This window comes from Ylistrum balloti, unplaced genomic scaffold (genome assembly GCF_031769215.1).
Source record: "Ylistrum balloti isolate Yb309-2 unplaced genomic scaffold, AGI_CSIRO_Ybal_v1 Utg369688, whole genome shotgun sequence".
Taxonomy (NCBI): Eukaryota; Metazoa; Mollusca; class Bivalvia; order Pectinida; family Pectinidae; genus Ylistrum; species Ylistrum balloti.
Window position 1 is genome coordinate 1,263,457 of NW_026781925.1, and position 24,274 is coordinate 1,287,730.

General features: G+C 35.1%; 2 protein-coding genes across 2 annotated transcripts in view; one reads left to right on the top strand and one right to left on the bottom strand.

The window, feature by feature from the left end:
- The first annotated feature begins 1,404 nt into the window (after window positions 1-1,404).
- Window positions 1,405-8,274, top strand: LOC132565024 (BAG family molecular chaperone regulator 1-like). Its single transcript, XM_060229629.1, has 7 exons — window positions 1,405-1,444; window positions 1,870-2,004; window positions 2,290-2,372; window positions 2,653-2,766; window positions 3,099-3,269; window positions 4,542-4,597; window positions 7,259-8,274. Exons 1-7 carry the CDS (start codon window positions 1,405-1,407, stop codon window positions 7,272-7,274), a joined length of 615 nt encoding a protein of 204 aa, XP_060085612.1. The 3' UTR covers window positions 7,275-8,274.
- Window positions 8,275-9,500: 1,226 nt separating this feature from the next.
- LOC132565053 (dynein axonemal heavy chain 8-like) overlaps window positions 9,501-24,274 on the bottom strand; it is an 86,380-nt gene continuing 71,606 nt past the window's right edge. The window contains 17 exon segments of the mRNA XM_060229659.1: window positions 9,501-9,788; window positions 10,421-10,542; window positions 10,929-11,118; window positions 12,615-12,767; window positions 13,394-13,550; window positions 14,618-14,778; window positions 14,918-15,019; window positions 15,799-15,915; window positions 16,419-16,574; window positions 17,420-17,572; window positions 18,215-18,288; window positions 18,733-18,935; window positions 19,474-19,592; window positions 22,303-22,424; window positions 22,891-23,081; window positions 23,533-23,647; window positions 23,877-24,015. Coding sequence (XP_060085642.1) covers window positions 9,501-9,788; window positions 10,421-10,542; window positions 10,929-11,118; window positions 12,615-12,767; window positions 13,394-13,550; window positions 14,618-14,778; window positions 14,918-15,019; window positions 15,799-15,915; window positions 16,419-16,574; window positions 17,420-17,572; window positions 18,215-18,288; window positions 18,733-18,935; window positions 19,474-19,592; window positions 22,303-22,424; window positions 22,891-23,081; window positions 23,533-23,647; window positions 23,877-24,015 — 2,562 coding nt within the window.

Here is a 24,274-nt window from a genome sequence, read left to right on the forward strand (position 1 = left end):
CATCTATCGAAGCATATATAGACATTAGAAAGTTGTTATTTATTGGAAGATTGTGTAGATTGAAAACAATGTCTTTTGTTTATAAAGTTTTCATTACCAGACTATTTTTGTTTCGACTAGGTAGACCATACCAGATCGGTTTCATCCCAGACATAGTCAAAATATTAAAAAAGTATTCACTGCTTCAAAATCTAGATACTTTTGTAGAAACTGGAATTTTTCGAAAGAAAAGCCATTGGAAAACAACAGTATATAATGCTGTAATGAAATATGAAGAGTACAATCTAAAGGAACGCATGAAGTTTGATGATGATTTTACAAGGTTTAGAGAAATACATAACCAACCCAAACCTAGTATTTTATGGAAGTTAGCACTTCGATTTCCTCAATACAGAAAATATATACATCACATAATGAAAATAGTGGTAACCATTCGTAGCTTGACTACCATGGAATTATGTCACAAATGTGGGTTTCTATATCAAGACCCTATGACACATCTAGTGCTACAGTGTATTTATACTTCCGAGTTGAGGGACCAACTGTGGTGCTGTATAATTAATACCACAGATATACTGTTTAGTGTTTATTTACACTCTCTCCCAGACCTTCAGTTATTACATATATTGATTGGAGGAAATGTAAACTATCAAATTAGTGCAGAAGAGCTGATTGAATTCAGGATAAAATCCTGTTTTTGTGTGTTCAAGATGAGTAAACTATATTATAATTAATATACATAATGATAAGGATAACAAATAGTCCATGTACATTTTGTAGGAGTCATGTGACTTAACAATTCATTATAATTTACCTAATTTGTGTCAGAAAATTGTATTTTGAAACTCTTTGGGTATACCTTAAAATACCCCCTTTCGCTTAATTTGCACTTGATATGCCTACTCCTAAAGCATAAAGTACGCTTTGTATATATGTTCAACATTCTTCTGTAATCTTCATCTCTGGAGGCAATAAAGAGAATAATACAAAAGGTCACTCATGCAGACGCTCATTTTGATCTTATATGAGTATCGTCCTGCCCACCTCCAAATCCCTCTCCACATTTTCTTTTTTAATTACGTCGCCACGGTACATGTTGCATATATCAGGGACGTCCCTGCATATATTGACGTTGTAGGTACATAACAATTCTTATTTGTTCAAATCAGCCCATTTTGGCCGAAACTGGTTATAACATTTGTCAGGTATTAAGATTTAAAAAAAAAATCTGCGAATTGTCTGATAATGCTGAAGTTTGCGTAAATCATGCTCCGTCGATATCAAACTTTCGGCTATGGATTCCTTAATTTTACTAGTTTCATTCTAAATCAGTCAAACGTTTGTCTGAGCGTCTGTTTTTAAGCGCTATTCAGATAACGATCAATTGTTGCTTATGGATTCAAGATGGCTGCGATATCAAGACTGAATCTAGAAGTTGTCTATGGTAAGAATACAACTATTTAATTATGACAAATTGGCATGTACGAAATCATCTTTGTATTTGTTTGCCATGTTAGTCTGCTTGTAGCTGAGGTCAACTCGCAGCGCCAGGTCACTAGATTTTACGTAGACATTCATTGGTTTATGTGAGTTTGTCCGTTGGTTGTGATTTGGATGAATGATTACCAAAATTTTATGCGATCGGACCAGTTTTTCTACTTTAGGGAAAGCCAAAGTAATATACGATATACATTCATCAGGCATCCTCAATGTCGCACCATCTCCATTTTTAACCTTTACTGTGTCACCCCGTACTTTAATATATTGCACATCCTTTGCTTTTACTTTGTCTCACCATTTTTTTTTATTTACAGAATAGAACGGTGATTGGATATACAGAAATTGTAGGCCTGTCATTGGTTTTTTCAGGGTCCCGAAAGCATCAAGTTGAAGTCAGCCTTCCTCCAGGGCAGGCTGGAGATGTATTGACAGTTCGCCATCTTCGGGAAGAGGTCCAAAAATTGACAGACGTTCCAGCAGAAAATCAGAAGCTGATATTCAAAGGTTTACATTCCGATTTCTGATTTAAATTAGATTTTCAAATTCCATTTGAATTATTACATATTGACAAATGTCAAGTTCTTACAAAGCAAAATGTGACATTTTGGATGACAGTGTAAGTTTTGAATTATCGAGTTAATTTAAGTTACTTGAAAATACAAAAATCACTTGATATGCTCAATGCTGATTATGCAAAATAAAACTGAATAGAAAGAAAAATATCTTCTGCAATGGACGTTTTCCTCACTGATATGAGTGATAAATACTTGATTATGTTGTTATTCACAGGCAAGTCTTTAACCGATTCAGAAAAATCTTTGTCTGAGTTTGGCCTGAAGAATGGAGTAAAGGTGATGTTGATTGGCAAAAAGGTAAGCAATCTTTTGGGGGAAAGTTTGTTGTATCAATATGAAGTTTTCACAAGAAAGTATTATTTAATAATTTTTCTTATATTAGAATGAAACTGAACATGTATATTAAATCAAATGCAGCAGATCTTCATGTGACATTTCCGAAATCTGTCTTTAAAAGAATATTGACACCCCAAAATTCTTTGCAGTGTGCATTTATCATTATATTTTGCGATTACCCAAACTTAGACATTGCTTGATAATATTATATCAAAAGAGTTATTTGTGCATTTCTTCACAGCCTGTTCCCAAAGATGATCCAGAGATGCTCGGTCTGAAGAAAGTAGAGACTAGTCTTGCCAAAGAAGAGGAAAAATTCAGTGTCGTCATATATAGGCTAGATGGAATACACAGGGTAAGAAATGAAAAACTTTTACCAAAGACAGATGTATCCACACTTTCTACCTGTGTAAGATTTTCTGATGATAGACTTAGGTTTAGGGGATTTCCCTTTACATAACAATGAAATCACATTGACACTTACAAGCATTGAGAGGATAAGCAGCTTATTTAGCCTAATGTGTGGCATTTTAAAAGGACATCAGGGTAAAAACATTAATTTTTTATTGGTCGTACATATTTTGTACACTTCTAATTACCTTTCTCTGCAATCCTGATATTGACAATCAATTTTTGGTTGGAGGGGTTGGCAAATTGTCTTGTTAAAACAGTGACATGGTATTGCAGGGTTTCCTGGATGAGCAGAAGAAGCGAGATACACTGGTCCAGTTAGATAAAGAGCTGGCACAAATTATAGAAAACTTTGAACGTATGCTGGAGTCCCTTGACTGTCTCCGATTTGACGAGTTTAATAAAGAGGGACGTGCAAAGAGAAAAAGCACTGTAGATAGAATCCAGGTAGGGTCTTTTGATACTTTAGTCAGTATCATTTCCTGAAAGAGACTTTTACTAACATTTATACAAACAAATTTTATCAATTAAATCCTTTCGGAAACAGCAAAATGTCTAACTAGGATTTCTTTGTTTACAGATAATTGATACCAAACAGCAGAAAATCTTTACACTTTGGTAATGATAAAATGGTATGCCTTTATACCTGCTATTTAAAATGTAATTCCATATTCCATTTAATGATTAATTGGTCCAGAATTTGATACTATAAGTAGAATGTGAAATCACCAATCACTGATCAAATTTGTTACAGAGACTGTACTTAATATCCAAACTTACGTACTTATTTATGCACTATGCTCTGTCGAAATTTTGATGGGATGTATGATACAGTGTTAGCCAGCCATGTATCCTCGTCTCGTTCTTCACTTGAAATCTGTCAGTTTTTCAACATGTTTGAAACTTACCAGGAATTGTTATCATGAATGGTCACAAAATATGCTTTGTTAAGATTTGTTAAAAATTTATTGAATTTAATGCTTCTGTTTTTTATACTTCTTTTTTTTTAAACTGATCCAGATGTTTTTTTTTTCTTTTTTCCAACAATTTATTAGAAAATTAATTAGGCAGTATTATTGCATAAAGCTTTCTTACAAGATTTCTAAATGAACATTGTTTTATGATATCCTTATTTTGATACAGGATTGTTCATAACTTTAATATGTGATTTTTATCCCACAGCCCGAAAGGGTGTGGGGTATTGCAATCATGCACGGCGTCTGTCTGTCCACCATTGCATTCCGCTCATTATCTCAAGAACGACATCACCGGCGATCACCATTTTCGCTGGGCATGTTGGGTCTATGGACCTACACAACCCTATTGTTTTTCGTTGTCACCCAATATCCAATATGGCGGTTACGGCCGCCATCTTGAATTTGCATTCCGCTCATTATCTCAAGAACGGCATCACCAGCGATCACCATTTTCGCTGGGTATGTTGGGCCTATGGACCAACACAGCCTATTGAGGTTCTTCACAATCTCAGCCCTGCACCCAACTTTATAATAAGGCTGTGGGGTATTGCCCACCTTTGCGGAGCTATTTTTTAATTTGTATTTTGTCCAGCATTGCAGTACTTGTCTTGTTCCAAAATTCCAATTTTTTGTCCTTGTCACATTGTCATCACCTTATCGTTATATTTTAAAGAGATATACAATTTCTCTTTACTGAATAATCATCTGATGTGCTGTATCATCTCTGTACTTTCTGTTACAGACACTCCTAGCTCGCTGTGATGGCTTGGTGAAAGGTGTGAAAGACATGAGAACCAGGTTTGCCATATTTTGATCCTTGACCTCTGTACTCAACTCTGAACTTTCACCCTTTGCCCTTGGCGCTGCACCTGCATGAACCTTAACCTGCACCAAAATTTTGGATTAACACTTTTCCTCGTAATTGGAACGCTGTTGGTTTTTTTCTCCAGATACATTTTTTGTGAAATTACTTCAGTGAAGAATAGAAATCAATTGCAATGGAAAGTTTTGAAACTAGTTTAGAGGGTCGTATCATTTAGTTTGGGTTTGGGAGTTTTCTTATGTATATACACAAGTGTTTTTTTTCTTTTGATATGTATTCTAGTATTTAATCATATGAAAATTGTTGAATATCAGTAAATTGTAAACAAAAAACTGTGATCAGGGTGTGTTCCAAATTTTTTTTTATTTATTTGAAAGACTATTTTTATCTATCATGTTAATATTTTCATTGTCTGCTTTAGAAATTGAAATCTTTTTGAAGCCTGGGATGTCTGTGAGCAGAAAGTCACTCAAAATCAGAAATGCAATACTTTGTTTCAGTTCAGTTTACTTTATGGAGAGAAAAGACTTAAAAAGCATAAAATTAACTGTAAATTGAGAAATATTTTGTTTAAAGGATTACTATTACAATTCGTATTGTCTTTTTACTATTAATTTTATAAATTTGAATCTTTTCCAAATTTATACAATGTTCAAGTTTTGCTGATTAACATTACTACCCTCAAATTTGCTAAAAATACATCAACACATTTTCCCAATTTTCTGTACATTATTTGTATTTACCAAATAAAAGTTATAAAAAAATCTTGTTAGCTGTCAGTGGTAGCTCTCAAAATGATCAGCAAACAATATTGGTGTTGTGCTCAACAGTAAAACCTTATTATACTGCCATCCTTATACATTAAAACCTTGTTATACTGCCCACTTTCCCCATTGAAATTAGACCATCATAAGGTTTGGTCATTACATCTTGAGAGTCATATACACAAATCTTTTAACAGGTTTAATGCCCAGTATTACTTCTGGCTTTTTGTCAGACAATATATCATATGATTTCTAACTGTTGTATAAATGGGGACCATGATATCAAGGCGTTATTCTATATGTATAAAGGATGAATTCTATATTAAGGTATTACTGTAATCATACCTAGGAATCTCTCGTCTGGAAAATGTGTCAAAAATGCATGGTTTTTTTCTTCTTCTTTTTTTTTTTTTTGATGCAGTTTGCTTAACTATACATGTATATCTTAAAATTATATCTAAGATATGAGCTTGACATAGATAATGTCCTACTTATAAAAAAAATATGTAGAGGTTTGTTTAATCACAAGTTTTAGTGGGACACCTTAGAATTAGATTCCACTCATTACTATTGCAATAGAAATACTGATATGCAGACTAGTGAACCCTGGATAGATTTTGAATCTTTATAAATCGAAAAGGATTGGGTCCCACTCCTTCAAAACCCAATAGTTCTACTCTGTACTTGTCCCTATTGTTGTTTTCTAAGAAACATTGTGATAGTTCATAAGTAGACTGTTTTCTCATGGTGCAGTGAAAATATGTTTATCCTCAGTGGAACTCTTGATTTTCTAGGTAACTTAGTTTCTATAATTTTGCATGCATTTTGTAAAAGTTTCAAAAATATCACCCATGAATTTGAAAGCAAAGATTTTTGGCTATTTTGGTGTTTGAATTTCAAGGTCTCTGTAATTATAAATACCAGATTCAACATGGTTTATGTTTAATGACTGATAATGGTAAAATCAGACAAGACTGATCTTGATTAAAGTATGACATTTACTCTTCTATAATGTGAGAAGTATTCCAGAAATCACAATTTAAACCCATAATATCTATGTGATTCTGAATTAATTTCAATGTGGTTGAATATTCACATTAATATGAAAAAAAAAAATCTCATAGCTAATAGTTTAAGTTAAATTTCATGGTTCAGTTGTAACAGGTTTGATAAGGGAGACAAGTTTTTACATAATAGATACTGGTCACTGCTTCTGCTGCAAGTATTAATGAAATTTTTTTTTTTTTTAAATTTGAAACTTTCAGGAGTCTTTGTCCAATGAGTTTGATTATCCAGTATAACAGTATAATTTGTTTGCATGTTGTGTGTTATGATCAACTATGCTCACTGCACCTTCAATTCTTTTTCGCTTACTGCACGGGGAAAGTTCTTTTAGAAATTGATTGAGATTTGAGAAGTGAAACACCAGGGATTAAATAATGCATGTATACACAGTGGATGTTTAATTAATGTCTCCTTGCAATCATATTCTATTTTTGAAACAGTTTTAAGAACTGTTGATGGTTACCATTACAGTATTACAGTAAATTATTCCAACTTTTGTGTGGTTTGACAAATTACCTATTTCATTGTTACAGTATACTGTTGTGTTGGTTTTATTTACATTAAGTTTTAACTGCAATAAATAATGTCAATGTTTTAGAATATTTCTCTTCTATCTTTTTTACATGATAATGAATGTTTGGGCCTTGTCAGCGGTGGAAAAAAGGAATATATTGGACACTTGACAAAAAATTCATGCCAAGTTTAAGTGAAAGAAAGAATTTTCAGTAAATTTCTTTGAATATTTTTGAAATCTTGCAAGTAAATTTACAGATTCATAAATGATTTTAATCTGCTTTTCTTTTCTAGTGAAGAGGAGAGTTGACGCTAAGAAAAAGGAGATAACAAGATTTTAAATAGTTATATTTGTACAAAGGTATAGTAATAAATAGAAAGTGTGAATTCAGATCAAATCATAGTGAATGCTCGCCTAGAGAAACAAAACTGATGATCATGAAGAGTGTGGTGAACAGGAACAATACAGTGACAGGAAATTACCCTAAAACGTGTTGTAACATAAACTTCATGTTTCCAATAGCATTATCCATGAAGAATCTCAGGACAGCCACTCAGGTACCTTGTTACAGGCTGATAGCTCAGCCAATTAACACACTTGTTCCAGCCCAGACTCTGGAGCGAGAACAGCCACTGAATTATTTTGAAATAGGAAAATTGGGTATCCTGTTAGTCAAATAGATATTTCAGCCAATCAGGAATTTCGTTTAACTTGGAGCAGCGACTGAGTAAAGACTTTTTCCACATTAATGATTCAGAAAAAAGACAACCATTGACTGTTGATGAAGAAAATGCAATGCAGAAGTACCAAAGTTGTGCCTACCTGCCAATATCGTCTGACAGCACACATGACTTATAAAAAAAGTTTGTCATACACTGCCAGCTGTTTTACAGACGAGCCATTTCCAAGGTTATTTGACTATGTCAGTTGGGTATTTTTAGTCTCTAGAAAGAAGTGTCATGTTTAAGCTGAAGCCAAAGGATTGATATCGACATAGTATCTAGATATAGACAGAGAATCTGGTATAATCAGACAATCAGGTATTGCAATATAATAAAACAATTAATATTTCAAAGTTGTCCATGAAAAACAATATGAGGGGTAAATACCTTTAAGACCAATTTGCTGGTTTCCTTCCTTTGTATATTTAATTCTTTAATGTTGAAAAAATCCCAAGCCAGTTCTTCAGCGAAGTTCGTAATCCTTACCTCATTTTGAAACATGTACTGTAGATGGCTCTTTATAGAGTAAAGATGTATTTTAGTATAAGACAGGGTTATGTTTTAAGCCTTGTTGTGGTGCTTTACATTAAACTGTGCATATTCTATATTATACACTGGTCTTATTTGGTTTGTTGAATTTGATCTGTTTGATCGTCTTGTAAAACTATTTATAATGCCTGATGATTTAATTACTGCAGTGTGAAATACGGAATAACTTAACTGCCGAGTGCCAAACCAGTAATAATCTGCATCTCTACTGGCCGAGCCAAAACACATGCTCTGTTAGCTGAGTGATGAAGACAATATTTAACACTATGTACAAAGTCACACTTACCTGCTCCTTATACATATATCTGTGTGGTGTCGTAAACAGCACCCATCAATAGTTCATTTTCCTCTCTTTATACCCCTCACAACAAAGTTGGGGGTGCCTAAAACTAAAAGTAGTGTGTCTGTCCATCTGTTTGTGTGTAGACACCATTTTGTACGACCTGTTCCTTCCAGGATTGTGCATGGATTTTGAGGAACCTTGGCACATAATATGTAATACAGGCATGTTCTTGCGTCTCCCTGTCTCGTTTGGTTTTTGTCAATTCTTACCAAAATTATGCCATGTGATGTCACTAAATGAATAATCATTCTGCACAATATACATACATGTACATCAGGGCATGTAGGCATGATTAAGTTATATTTGTGACAGATTATAGAGGTCATGGAACCAAAGGTCACAGATGAATTGCAGTACACAAAACATTTGACCCGATACACCTGAAATGTTCATACATGGATTTTTTTATAATAACTTTGGCCAAATATGCACCATATGAAATCGTGTCTTTGCAATAGAGTTTGTCTATCCTTTTTTTTTTTACCAGAGTTTACCCCTGATAAATCTGAATTTTTACTATTTTTCTTCCTTTAGGGGAAGGCAGCCTGCGGTGTGTTAGTGACCGCGACAGTTTTAGCTGCATGAAAATTTCAATGTTGGCTGGTATCGACTACATTCCATGAACTTGGAATCACAGAACAGAAATCAAAGACGTGATAACAGAATAATTTTATTCAACATTCATGATAAAAATTAGATCAGTAAAAACAAATAGAAATAAATAAAAATGTGTAAAAACAACTTTTAGGCTATCCATGTCAAGACATTACTATCAAGTCTCTCAAAGGTTCTGTGCTATTATAGAACTATCATGCTCCTGCTGGTATAACCTTTAAACAATCTGAGATTATAAACCCTGATTATTTCACAGAGTCAATGGTATTCTGCAAGGTGTTGTGATGTCTACTTGGCTGGCTGGAATTACTTGATATCACACAGAGCAGCCACTCCACGGAGAATCCAATGATCTGGGTTCTGGTTAGTCTTGAGTACTATGAAGGTGATGTAGGTTAAGTCGGTGCGGTTTGGTTTCTTGTAAATAGGACACTGATAAAGTCGTGGATCCTTGGGTGCGGTGGAGTTGATGGCAAACATGTGGACAACTGGTAAGGCAGTGAACAGTACCTTAGGTGTTGACTCACACAGACGACTGTTCCTCCTGTCCCAGGCAGCACCATCCAGGAATAGACCATAAACATATACTCCTTCCTGTGAGGTAGAAAAAGGTGATACAGTGGTACTTTAGAATAAGGACACTGACAGTCCAGATATATGCTGCATGTAGGAGCATGTATGACACAGTAATCAAACAGATATGATTTCATTAAACAAATATGTGGATAGCAAAGAGATAATAGAATGAAAGAAAACATAGGAATTGTTATTGGCTGGGTAAGTTTTAATGCAGAATGAAACAAGACCATTCATTAAATTACATATCCAAACCATATCCAAAGTATTAAGTTCCAATTACTTGTAGTGTAGTAGATTGAATTGTGGCAAACATTTTTTAATTTGAAGGTCAAAATGTTATTCACAGTGACCTACTATTGATACTTGACACACTGCCTTGTCAAGTTTAAACCATACCCAAAGTATAAAGTTTCAGTGACAAGTAGTGAAGGAGATTGAGCTCGGAGAAGAGAGTGGAATGACAAAGGACAGACACAATTTAAAGTTATGAAGCAGAAAGACGAAGGACAGACACAAGACAAAGTTTTGCCCACCTCCCAAACCTCTCTTTCCAGTGGGGACTAATAATACAAACTGTACTAACTTGACCCATGACCTACTTTTCTGACAATGCACGTGATGATAGAGTTGAGATCATGCAAACTTACTGGTGGTGCTGATGTAATGTCCTCCCTGTTCTGTCGTATAACTTCATTGTGAAGAGTAACGGAGTCAAGGGCCCATCCTTTGTGTGCCCTGGTCACCTCCTGTCTCATAGCTGTCAGGAAACCTAATAACAATCACAGCAAAATTAAATTCTTGTCACAAAATCAGCTTTCAATGGAATCCTTTTATTTCATATTTGATTATTGCTAGCAACTTGTTAAGCTGTGCAGATCAAAGCAGACCTGTACTTGGTGTCACTGCCAAGTATGATAAATCATTCTCCCTTATTTACAGAAGATTGATGAAGACTGAATCTCCATTATTTACAGGTATGTTCCTGTTTCTGCTAGGTAAAAGACAGCCGACACATGCTTTTACTCTCAAAGATGGATGAAGACCGAGACATCTCAAAGCCTCAAGAATAACAATCAACCATCTATGGTTCTAAATATAGACATTTTTCCTATCAGAACTCCAAGTTCTTGTCTCCACTTTGTTCTGCATATCTACCTTGAGGATTGAAGAATCCTGTCATCCAAAATACATCAGGTCGACCTACAAATACCCAGGCATAGAACTGTTCATTCCTCTCCAGTAACTCTGTGAACCAGAAGCCTAGAGTAGATGACTCCCAGGAGATCTTCCTCCATAGACTTGGAACTCGGGCATCAAACATGTTGTCCAGGGCATCACGCAAGTTCTGTTGTAGCCAATTTGTGGAATGATCTCACAATCATTAGTAATTCATATTTAGTTTTAAGGTCAAGAAATGGGAAAAAATGAAAATATTAAACTGTAAAATAAACAAAATCAGGAAGGGATAGTAGCGATCTAGCTACTGGCTTTAGTGGTGAACCAAGCAGTAGGAAATCAAAGAAATGTTTGGCTATTTATTTCTTGTACTAAAAAAGCAATCTGATTTGAGTTGAGGTTTGTTCAAGTTTATTTATTCTGATCATTTAAAGTATTTCATTTAAACTTTTTAAGTAAAACTATCCAGTGCTTCCGAAAATCTTGATAAACTTTTCATTTCCAAATATTTTCTTGTTTTTTATTTATGTTCTATGTAAATGCCTTCTCCAAAACACTTTATTTGTATGATCATTGACAAATTTCAATTATACTATTACTGTCCTTGAAACCTGGACATATATACTAAGGAATCCTCATTGTTTTATCAGAATCCCAAGAGAAATAAAGTCACCATTAAGTGATCATATCACCAAATTTCACATGATTTTTCTGATATTCTGGAAATAGTAATGGTGATCTTGACCTTCAAACCTTGACACAAGGACTCCTCTTAGTGAAGTCAGTGTGATATCTCTGAATAGGGTAATTTTCTATAAAATAGTAATATTGATAATTACATTAACTACACAGTACTTGTTAGAACAATAAAGCACTGATTTGAAAGACACCCTAAAAAAATGGGGCAAAGCCACAATTGGCCGGGTTGCGGGATGAGTGCAATGTTATATATCATGCTCAAAACAACATTTCAGCCAAAGAGAGGCTATCACGCTCAAAACAACATCTCAACCAATGAGAGGCAAAGGCTGCCATCTTGGATTTTCCACGCCAGACTGTTGAAAATGACTGAGTTCCAAAGCCTGGAAAGTCCAGGAAAAATGTCCGGAATGAATCTTAAGTTAATAGGTGCACATCTTCAACATATATATAAACATCCTACAAAGTGTCAAGCTTCTACGTCAAAACTCTAGGAGGAGTTGATTCTATAAAACTGGTACCCTTTTTCCCAGCCAAACTGTGGTAAATGACTAAGTTCCAAAGCCTGGAAAATCCAGGAAAATGTCTGGAATTAATCCAAAATAGGATGTGCACATCTTCAACATATATATAAACATCCTACAAAGTTTCAAGCTTCTTCGTCAAAAACTCTAGGAGGATTTGATTCTACAAAACTGGTACCCCTTTTCTCCGCCCGCCCGACATTCACCATACTATAACCTGGATTTGCACTATGTGCAACCCGGTCAAAAATTGCAGTGTCGTACTGGATGGACCAAGAGAAAAAAGATGATCAATTAAGGATTAAAACTACAGTAAATATAGGAATTGGGACAGTAAAACTAACCTCACTCAAGATGACTTTCCTAACTATCGTGGTGATAATTTTTCTATCTACAGCAGATTAGAACTACTACAATAGGAAGATGTGACTATAAAACTGACCTCACTCATGATGATGGTTCCATCTATAGCAAGTCTCAGATCTGTCAGTGTCACTCTTACTTCATGGATGACCCTCTGCATTCGGTCAATTTCCTGCTTGAGGAAGATGTTAAGGGGCTGCAGGTGTCCATAGCGTCTCAGTCTGTCACGTACCTGTACATACAAAGCATCATCAAGGACTTGTTTGGATATGTAAGTAATTGTGACCATTTAAACTATTTTCATGTCATAAAAAGGAACAGTGAATGATTTCTAAATACATTCAACTATTCTATAACATACATGATCAGGTACACGCCTAGAAATACTCCAACAACAAAATCTTGACATTTTTGATTGGAATCTGTTGAAAGACTCACAACATATCATTTGTTTGGTGTATATTTATTGAATTCAATGAGTTTAACTTTTTGTTTTGACCAATGATCAGTAAATTCTACTGAGGTGTACAACTTGATGGTGTGATGTTATAGTGCAAATATGAATTAAATCTGTCCCTGGGATCTGGAGATATCAGTATATTGACAGACATTGAAGTGATAACTATATACCCATTAATTATATCAGTACACTGACAGACATTGAAGTGATAACTATATACCCATTAATTATATCAGTACATTGACAGACATTGAAGTGATAACTATATACCCATTTATTATATCAGTACACTGACAGACATTGAAGTGATAACTATTTTCCCATTAAAAGTAAATGAAAAAATCAAATTAGTTTAACTGCCAAATATGTTGATTTATTGAAATCTGAAAATTGCCTACCTCATGTGGTATGTAGTTGCCTGGCAGTTTACTGAGCATGTCAGAGGCCATTTTGTATACAATGCTCTCCCTGGTCTCCCCAGCACCCCCACCACTGTCTTTGGGCTGGATACTCATCATTGTGTCCAAGACCGAGGTACTCAGGTTGGTCTGATACCTAAACATTGAAGGCCAATACTCAGGATGGTCTTATACTTAAAAATTAAGGCTAGTATTCAGGTTGATTTGATACCTAAACAATGAAGTTCAGTACTCAAGTTGATACGATACCTAAACAATGAAGGTCAGTACTCAAGTTGATATGATACCTAACAATGAAGGTCAGTACTCAAGTTGATATGATACCTAAACAATGAAGGTCAGTACTCAAGTTGATATGATACCTTAACAATGAAGGTCAGTACTCAAGTTGATATGATACCTAAACAATGAAGGTCAGTACTCAAGTTGATATGATACCTAAACAGTGAAGGTCAGTACTCAAGTTGATATGATACCTTAACAATGAAAAGTAATCAAGGAAGATGTTTTGAATGAAAAAACTAGACATTTTTATGAGTGTGAATACAACAAAGTCAGAAAATTTTCCTACTCCAGCATAAACAAGAGATATTAGCGGGATCTTAGCAGCCATCATTGTTTGATAGTGATCTGGTTTTAAAAGTCGGCATTTCCTTCATTTTTCTGTTTTTCCACTACATGAAGTTTGAAAATTCTTCCTCAACTAGGGACCAAGGGGAATCTTTAAAAGTTGAGAAAGATCAATCCAGTTCTTCTCAAGAATTTATCATCAGAATTTCATTGCTAAAGTCAAAGATGGTCACCTGTGAACCATTTTGTTTTTCTGATCAGTCCAAAAAATAAAAATGGTACAATGGACCTAACCAAAAAATTTACATCTGAAATTTGGGAAATATCTTTTCAGTAACAACTGAAACAACAATAATAAATCATGATTGTCGAAAAGCAAGGTGGCCCAAAATGAAATATCAACATACAGAGGGACACTGAGAGCAGAAAATAAAACACAGAGAGAAAGAGCAGACAGGAAAAATTGTGATTTATAATGTTGCAATGGAGGCATCAGATCTATATTTGTCCCTTCAATGTTTCCTTGAAAGGACACAGCTTTGAATTACTGGCAAACATATACAGCATGACAATTATAAATTTACTATAATTTGACAATCTTAATGAAAGTTTACTGATGTTGATTTATCGTACGTGATGTCAGCATTGGTGTGCAGACCCAGGGCCTCAGGTGAGTCGACCAATGGTAGGTTTTCTATGAAGCCCATGGTGTCATCAATGCTCTTCACTTTGGGAATCTTGTAGCCTATGTAGAACTGGAAACTGTCGAGAAACATAAAGTCTCCGAACCACACCTACAGGTAAACAAAACAGGATCTCAAATGATATCATATTGTGTAAAAGTCAGGTATGTAGCATCAATACTTAAGCTTAAAATCTGGAATGAGAATGTCTCAGCCCAGTGTTCATTCATCTACTACTTGAATAACTTACCCTTCCAAATGTGTTTAAGAGGCGCTTATCATAATCATCAGTAACTCGACCACCGTACTGGACCTCTCCCAACATGTACCTCACTGTAGTCCATGATATACCCTGTACAACACAGAAAATATTGACACAGTAGTCAATGATATAAACTGGACCTCTCTCAGTATGTACTTGATGGTGGCCAATATACTCTGAACAATACAGAGTATGTTGACACCAAAAATGTTAATTATGATGTCATGTTGATACTGTCCACAACAAAGAAAAGTTCCACACAATTTTAAAACTCCTAAATCTCCACAAAGTCATGCCCTTATGTTTTTTGTGTAGTGTTGTCTACTTTATATGTAATGCAGACTCATCAATCAGAGTTGACAACAAAGATATATCTATAAATGATAAAAGCTAGCCTGGCTGTGTATTAGGATACTGTTATCATCTTGTAAAATACAATAATAAATATCCCTTTGTGTTGAACAATGGCTTTGTTGGTCCTGATTGCAGTTTTGAGATTTGTTCCATCAGAACTGTTTTAAAAGGAAGCTAGAAATATTTAATAACTATTTTTTCTACTGAACCTTGTCCATTTAGTGAGAGATGAGGCACTGCTTTACTTTCACAGTGAGCTTTGCCCTTACAAGATTGGGTAAACCCTGATGGACTCTTAAGATCCATCACAAATCTTTTCCAATCCTTCCAGCCATTCTGGACTCTGGACTGATGTACTTTCAAGACAAAATCTATGGATTATAATTGACAAACCAAAGACAAATGCTGTAACATCAAAGGCTTAAGTTCACTAATTAAGAGACAGCATGTAATCATGTGATGTCATATTTTCAGTTCCAATGCACAGCTTGAATTTTTTTTTCCTCTTTTTTTACCTTTCTTGGGTCAATATCATCAAGGTGATTCTGAACAAACTGGACACTGGCAGTCCAATCAGAAGAGTTGAACTCATAAGGAATATTCCAACCAAGTGGTCCAAACTTTCTCCTTTCCTACAAAGCAGACCATCAAAATATTTTTTACTTGTATGTTTATACTGATGATTTAGCACAAGGCAGATCTTAATTTATGCTTTGATGTCTACAAAATTAGTTTAGGAACCTTCAGTAATTAGCAATTTTCTCTAAAACACTGAAGTTAAGGAACCCACTAAATTTAGTAATATTCTCTGAAACACCTAAAAATCACAGTTCAAAACCTTGTAAATTCAGTTTTACTGCTATTTTTGAAAATGCGTAGAAGTTTAACATTCACAAACCTTCTATATTTAATAATCTTTGATCTCTAAAACATTGTATTTCAGGAACTTACTAAATTCAGCTACTGTTACATTCTCTAAAATGATGAAAAAGCACATTTTAGGAATCTACTGAATTCAGTAATATTCTCTAACTGCCTACAAAATGTCAGTTGAAGCACCTCCTTTTCAGTACATCCTGTACAAATATGTTTCCTCAACCAGTAATAAGATATGATGCTGTACAGTGCTGCCTACCTGTACCACAGTATGAAGAAATGAGACCCCAAACAACATTGGCTTCCACTGCATCATGGTATTGATGTCCAGGTAGTCCTGTGTGATGCCAGCGTAAGTCCTTTTCAGGCCTGCCTTAATGCCCTGTGGCGGCTCGTTAGTGAATTTGATGGAAGACTAGAAAGAAAAAAAAAAAAGAAGCTCAAAGGCCTAAACAGTCATCTGACTATAAAGACCTATATATGAAAGACGCCTAAAATAAATTGCTCAACTAATCTACAGCTTATAAAGAAGACATTGTCGTTTTATAAAAATACGACTTCGAACCTATTGCTTGTTAAAAGAAGAAATTTTAATATTTCAACATACTTCACCCTTGGGATCTTGAAAGCAGGTCAAGGTCATTTTTATCATATTTGATGCATGTGACCTTTAAAGGAGTAGGTCAAGGTCATTTATATGAACTTGGTAGCCCTTCATTCTAACATGCTACAGGTCCAATATCAGCACTCTGGGCATTTTGGTTGTTGAGAAGAAGTTGTTTTAAGACTTTAACATATTTGGCACCTGTGACCTTGACAGTGGGTCAAGGTCATTTATATTAACAAATTTGTAGCCCTATATTCAAGCATGCAACAAGCCTAATATCAGCACCCTGAACCTTTTGGTTATTGGGAAGTTGTTTTATGATTTTAACATATCAAGCCCCTGTGACCTTTAAGGCAGGTCAAGGTCAATTATATTAACAAACTTTGTAGCCCTACATCCAAACATGCAACAGGCCTAATACAAACAGTGGATGAAACATGGCTATAGGTCATCCTGATGACCTAAAAACTGGTTATCCTAAAAGTACACTCATGGACTCATTGCAGTAGTAACCAATCATCAGTAATGATCAGATTTAATCACAAAATGTATTTCATGCCTGTTACATCCTCAAGGTAGAGTTCCACTTATATTTTAGTTGTACTTTAACAGTAAGTTAACACTATTACAATCAATGTGTCACTGAGGGGTACCTGTAGTAAACTGATGGGGAAGGCAGGATGAACCTCAGTTGTTATCCAAACTCTAAACTCCTCATGGACCTGCTGGGTCTCTACAATGGTCTCCAGTAACTCATCCATGAAATCTAGTCCAAGATGGCAGTTCTGCAGCATGGCGAAACCACCCTGTCAAAAGATTATAAAACTATAGATTTGTTCCAAGTTCATCAATTCTATTAACTTAAAATCTAACAAACTTAGACGCGGTAATAAATTGTGTACGCTTTCACACTCTTCAGTTACAGGTACTGAATGTGATTTTTAATGACTAAATCATGTAGAGGAATGAGAGGTGGTTTCACATATTTTATATACACTCCCTCAGGTCTTCATGTTTTTATCATAATCTGGACATTCATTGTTACTACACTTTGTTTACCATCAAAATGAATTATAATACTGCTAAAATATATATTGTGTTAAATAAACCGATAAATGATGTCATTTAATGATGATATTTCAATCATAATTTAGTATAATGGGTAATATTCGAGTAGTATAGAATACTTGAAATCATTAATTTTTGTGGAGGATTTATTTTGGTTGGTTTTGTGTGTACTATTAATCTGACATATATGTCCACGATCTGTTAAAATTTGTGTAACTGGATTTATTGAGCTATATTTAGCCACAAAAAATCAAGTGTCAATGAAATAATTATATAAAAACCACAAAAGCCCCATGAAACTATGTGATTTTAAATTAATACAGAAAGTTTTGCCTCACAATTAGTGAAATTCTATGTAACACACAACATTTATCACTCACAGAATGCATGAAAAGGCTGATGAGTTTCCTTGCATGGACTTCCTGTCCTTGACCCATGGAAATAGCTCGGAACTCTGAAACATACATTAACCTCATCTTTTATTTTTTTTTAAACATTGTGTTCTATTTTCAAAGAAAATTTTAGAAACACAGGAGGTGAACCAGCAGCAACAATTACGGAATGCAAAATCAACTTGGAACATTGAACCGGGCTAGCCCAGCACTTGTAACATGTCAACAGTCCTTTGTTTATAACCTGCTCTCCCACTGCTACTGTCTAGTGTCAACATAGATAGTTTGGGCTATTTTTTGAGCAAAGATCCCTTACTTTTGACACTCAAAATCTTGCCTGTTGGAACGATCTACAATATAACTAAATAGAGAATTCAATTGTAACATACATGAAACGCAATATGCAGATTTATTAACGATGTAGAATGGCTTCCCCTGAACAGTGAGCTTGACTTCAGGCCTCATCTCATTGCTATCATTTGAAACTTCATGGATAACTAACATACCTAGATTAAGTTTCTTACACAACCCCTCTATCTGATTGGTCGGGTCAGAACCCATAGACAGTAGACATATGAGAGGTGTTCTGTTGTCACTCTCTGCCCAAGTTGCTTCCATGTTCAGGATGACGGACTCTGCATATTGCAGACCCATAGCATCCCCAATAAACTTTCTGGCCTGAGGAATGGTTCTGTCAGGACACCAAGACCTAAAACAAACCCAATTAACTGAATCATTTCAATCTCACTTCTCATCAGAAACAATTGATCTTTAGAAAAGATATCATTCCAATACAGATCCAAGGGATCTTTAGAAAAGATATCATTCCAATACAGATCCAAGGGATCTTGGTGCTTGCTATTGTCTGATCATCATTTGTACTGTAAACCAATATCTAAATCTGAGAAAAATACAACTTTTACTTTACAAGAAAATCACAAATTTACAAAGTCAAAATCCAAGATGGTCACCAGTAACACATTTTGTTTCTTTGATCCTTTGAAAAAGGGCACAAGAGACCAGAGGGAACTTTGGTATGAAATCTAAAAATGATTCATCTCTTACTTTTTAAAGAATAGCAATAACAAGAATTATTTAAGGACAGAGGAGGATGATCAAGGACAAATGGTGACTTGGACAGTCCACCATATAATAATGGTGAGCTTAAAAAAAGTCAACATTTTTCTACTTCTTAAAGGATTTTTCTCTCTGCAGCAGTTGAAGAGTTTCTGGGGTGTAAGATGTACCTGATGAGCAGCAGTTTGCGGAACGAGTCAAGCGAGGCACTGTAACCATCTGGGATCTGCTCCTCCTCAGGAGCCTCTGTATCAAACCATGCCTTCCAAGCTTTCTCATTACGTGATACCTAAACAAAGATGTTACATCTATATACCTGAAGTACTGTCATACGGAGCAATATCAAAAGTATTAGGATTTAGAGATGTTTTTGTACTTAGATAATTAGGATTTATTAGGATTTATTAGGATATTTAATGGACGCAGGCACACAGTGCCTCTATATCCATATCAATCATAATCATACAATTAAATTATATAGTCACTTCCGATTAGTGAATTGCAACGAGCCAGATGGTTAAATTTCAGTTCGAGATTTTTCCAATGATTGTCCAAATTAATTTCAAAGTCTCTGATTGTTGATGATTGGATTACTTTTTCTGGTAGACTGTTCCATAGGTCTATAGTTCTTAGTCCAAATGAGTATTTCCGAATGTCCAGATTACATGATTTCTTTTTCAGTTTCTTTGAGTGGCCTCTTGTTTTAGAATTTTCGTCTCGATCAAACATGCCTTTGGTGACTTTTTCATCGTGAAATTTATCCATAATTTTGAAAACGTTTATCATATCTCCCCTCAATCTACGGTATGCCAATGTCGGGAGTCCGAGTTTATTGAGACGGTCGCTGTAGGATAGTTCTTTCAGCCCCGGTATAAGCTTAGTTGCCTGTCTCTGCACGCGCTCTATTGATTCAATATCCTTTATTTTGTATGGGTTCCAGACGCTTGCGGCATATTCTAAGTGTGGGCGGACTAATGCTTTGAACAGTTGTTTAAAAGACACTTCATCAAAGTATACAAAGGACCTTCTAATAAGACCAACAATACTGTTGGCTTTGTTTACAGCTTGTTGCATATGCATAGAGAAATTTAAGATCTTTATCCACCGTTATGCCAATATCTTTTTCTGAAGTTATGTTTTCCAACACCACGTTGTCCTCTGCTCCTGCCATATGGTATGTCCATGTTTCTTTCCTTTTTTGCTTTATTGTTAATACTTTGCATTTTAGTGGATGGAATTTTAGAAGCCATTTGTTAGACCATTCTTGCAGTTTATCCAAGTCTTGTTGCATTGCCTTCCTGTCCTCATCACTTTTTATTTCTCTATAAATCTTAGTGTCATCAGCAAATAGGGAGGTGTTCGAATAAGTATAATCTGGCAGATCATTTATATAGATTACAAATAGAATTGGGCCAAGTACGCTGCCCTGGGGGATCCCACTTAATACCGGGTGGTCTTTGGATGCTTTTCCATTAACTAGTACTCTCTGCTTCCTTTCGTGTAGAAAGTTTTCTACCCAGTTGAAGACTTGGTCTGCTATTCCGTAGCTTCTTAATTTTTCAATTAACCTGCGATGTGGTACCTTGTCAGAGGCCTTCATAAAGTCCATATATATAACATCAATTTCCCCACCGTGATCTAGTATATCCGTCAATCCTCAAGCACCATAAGGAGCTGGAGAACTGTGGACCGTTTCGCGATAAATCCAAATTGCTTGTTGCTAAAAAGATCATTGTTTTCCATATGATTAACGATGGAATTTCGCACAATTTTTTCCATGGTTTTTCCAACTATGCTGGTGAGGCTTACGGGACGATAATTCCCTGGGTCCGATTTTGATCCTTTCTTGAATATTGCTGTGATGTTGGCCTCTTTCCATGCAGATGGAACTATCCTCCAATGATTTGTTGAAAATAATACTTAGCGGTTTGTTTATGATCAATTTTAGTTCCTTCATAACCTTTGGGTGCATTTGGTCAGGTCCTTGAGACTTACTGGCCATCCAAGTCTGAGAGGAGTTTTCCGACACTTTCTTCAGAGCATATGATATCTCGAAATGGGTATTTTATTATTTTATTATGCATTTTTGGTGTGTCGCCTGGTGGTTCCTCTGTGAATGCACTACTGAAAAATGTAGCCAAAACATCTGCTTTATCCTTGTCTTGTGTGGCAATTTTTGATATGTTATCATCTAGTCCCTTCAAGTCCGAAATTCCTGTTTTTACTTTTCGATAAAAACAAAGTACTTTGGGGTGGAGTGTGATATATGCTCAAACCATGCTTAAGGGAAAAAAAACACATTGCATCCTGATAAATACAAACATAGAAATGAAACAATAAATAGGTAAGGAAAACGCCAATGTGAAAGTACAAATTTTTGCCATTGTATTTAAATTTGAGCAAAATCAACAGATAAAATGATAGATACAATTACTCTTTCCAAAACTTAAGTCAAAATTCCCAACAGGGCAACAGTCTTATATGTATTGATAATAAAGTATACGAAATTCAGAGTATATGAAGTCTACAAAGATTTAGGAAATTATTCAAAAATTGAGAGGGGAGTTCTCTGGACAAGATAGAGATAATGAAACAAATAAGGGACAATAATTCTTCCAAATGTAGTCAAATCAGTCTGGAAACACAACCCCATGTTATTGAGATGGGCAGAGATTGGTTGAAAACTGTGGGAAAATTCTGTTCAAATTAACACTAGTGCACCTCCAAACCTAGATGTTTGTTTAGTTTTTTTTCCCCACTGATTTGGATTTTCCTCAGTTGCCTCCGAGGTTTAAAAATTTCAGTTCTTTGCCTCAATGACGAGTCCTAGGAGGAAATAGCTATACAATGCAATTTATTTAGCTCTACTTCAACTTCAAATTTTTACTGAAAGGTGCTATTCTCTTGCCTTTAGGAGGATGGATGGATGGACAATACCATAGACTTGCAATGACTTCATTTCATTGAAATAAAACAAGAATATGAATATAGATCTGTACCTGGTTTAGAATTTCACTGAACTGAGGAAGACCACTGAGCTGTACAAGATTGAGCCATGTCATGTCCATGATCCATCGTGCTGGTTTTGGTGTCACAGCATTAAGGTCCAATGCAGCACCACCTGTCAATATGCACATAACTCTATGTTATGGAAACTTTTGACAAGAAAGAACTCGAAACATCTTCTATACTTAACCTGTAGTATTTCTCATGCTTACTTTGGCAGATATTCATTCCAATACTGAATATTGTAGTGTTTTTGTTATGTTTAAACAGAATATTCTTATCTCACAAGTAAACCTACAGCAGACATTTTTGACAATTTTAAAGATGAATCAATGAAACATCTAAATAACCTTAAAGCTTTTGATTTCCATAGTTATCAAGTGTGACCTAACCTTGACTGTTTACCACCAAATCAGGTTTAGAGCTAGATGTTATATCACAACCTGAACCAAAGAGGGGTTTATAAGATGCAATGCACAGTGATAAATGTCTGGGTAAATTACCTTTGATAAATGTCCTGGTAAATTACCTTTGATAAATGTCTGGGTAAATTACCTTAGATAAACATCTGGGTAAATTACCTTTGATAAATGTCTGGAACTCCTCATTTCTAATCTGTCCCTTTTGGATGTTGATTTTGAAGGTAACAAGCATTGTAAAGAGAAACTTGTGTTCCTCATACAAACTACGACAGGTGTAGCGGAATACTTCATATGTCAGGAACTCTATAATATTGTTGATCCTTTTGGCTGGTACAGGGCTTTTCTCAGACCTGTCGTACAGCAAAGACAAAAGCGTGTGATTAAGAAGCCATGTAATTTCAGATCAAGATAAAATGAAAAGAGTTCTTCATTCAACAACAACAGAATTGGACTCAAAGTTTAAAGCAAAACACAGGGATGAAGTATCCCGTTATTGCATGGTTTCTGACAAGTAAACTAGTAAAGCATGGCCCCAAGTGATACTTGATAAGATACACATTTGATGATCAGAAATAATGTCCAATATCTACGCATGATATTCATGATGCCAAGTCTAAGTCAAAAACAGGTCACAAAGACCTACAGATAAGACATGAGTTTGCACTGCTTAAGATTGATGCAGTCCACTATCATGTGGGGACATAAAACTTTGACACTTTAAATTAATAAATATAAACTATCATACAATTAAGAAAAGATAGGACACCTGATAAACATCTGCAGATAAAACTCTGGTCTTACTTTTGCATGGAGATATCAAACAGACCAAGAAACTGCTTGAGAGAAGTCTGGTACATCTTGTTCACCATACTCATATCACAGACCAGGAAATACAGGATACTACCTCTTGTGGCCACTGTCAAATGTCAATACATGTCCATCACCAAACTTATCAAAATCATCACAATTTGTGAAGTACCATGGTCAGTATTCTCAAATTAAAATCAAATATATGATAATTCAGTTTTAGAATTTATAATTTCTGACCTGTACATTGTGTATCAGATCAGTTATTTTTTTGACTCAGGCCTGTACACTGTAGGTTTTATGATGAAATTAATTTTTAAGTCCTTTTAAGAATTTACCAGGCCTGTACTCCTCTCTGGCCTCGTTGATCTTTATCTCAGTTTCTGCTGCCACAGATAATTTCTCACTGACCTCAGCAGCAGTAACCTTCGTGTTGGACAGTACCTGTATGAGGGACTCATCATCCACTAGAGAGCCCTGTCAAATATTGATGCAAGTCCACATATTTAAACTTTTGTATACAAAATACATTTAACTAGTTTGAACTTTGATTTTCAATATAGAAATTTAATTGAAATTAGCATTATTGGAACAAGAGATCCAATTGACCAGTGTTACTCATCTAAAAAGTAAGTGATCATATAAACAAACTGATCACCCCTTATTCCAGCCTATTATGTTTTGATAATGTGACCATCGTGACATTAAAAGTAGGTCAAGGTCATTCACTAAAGTA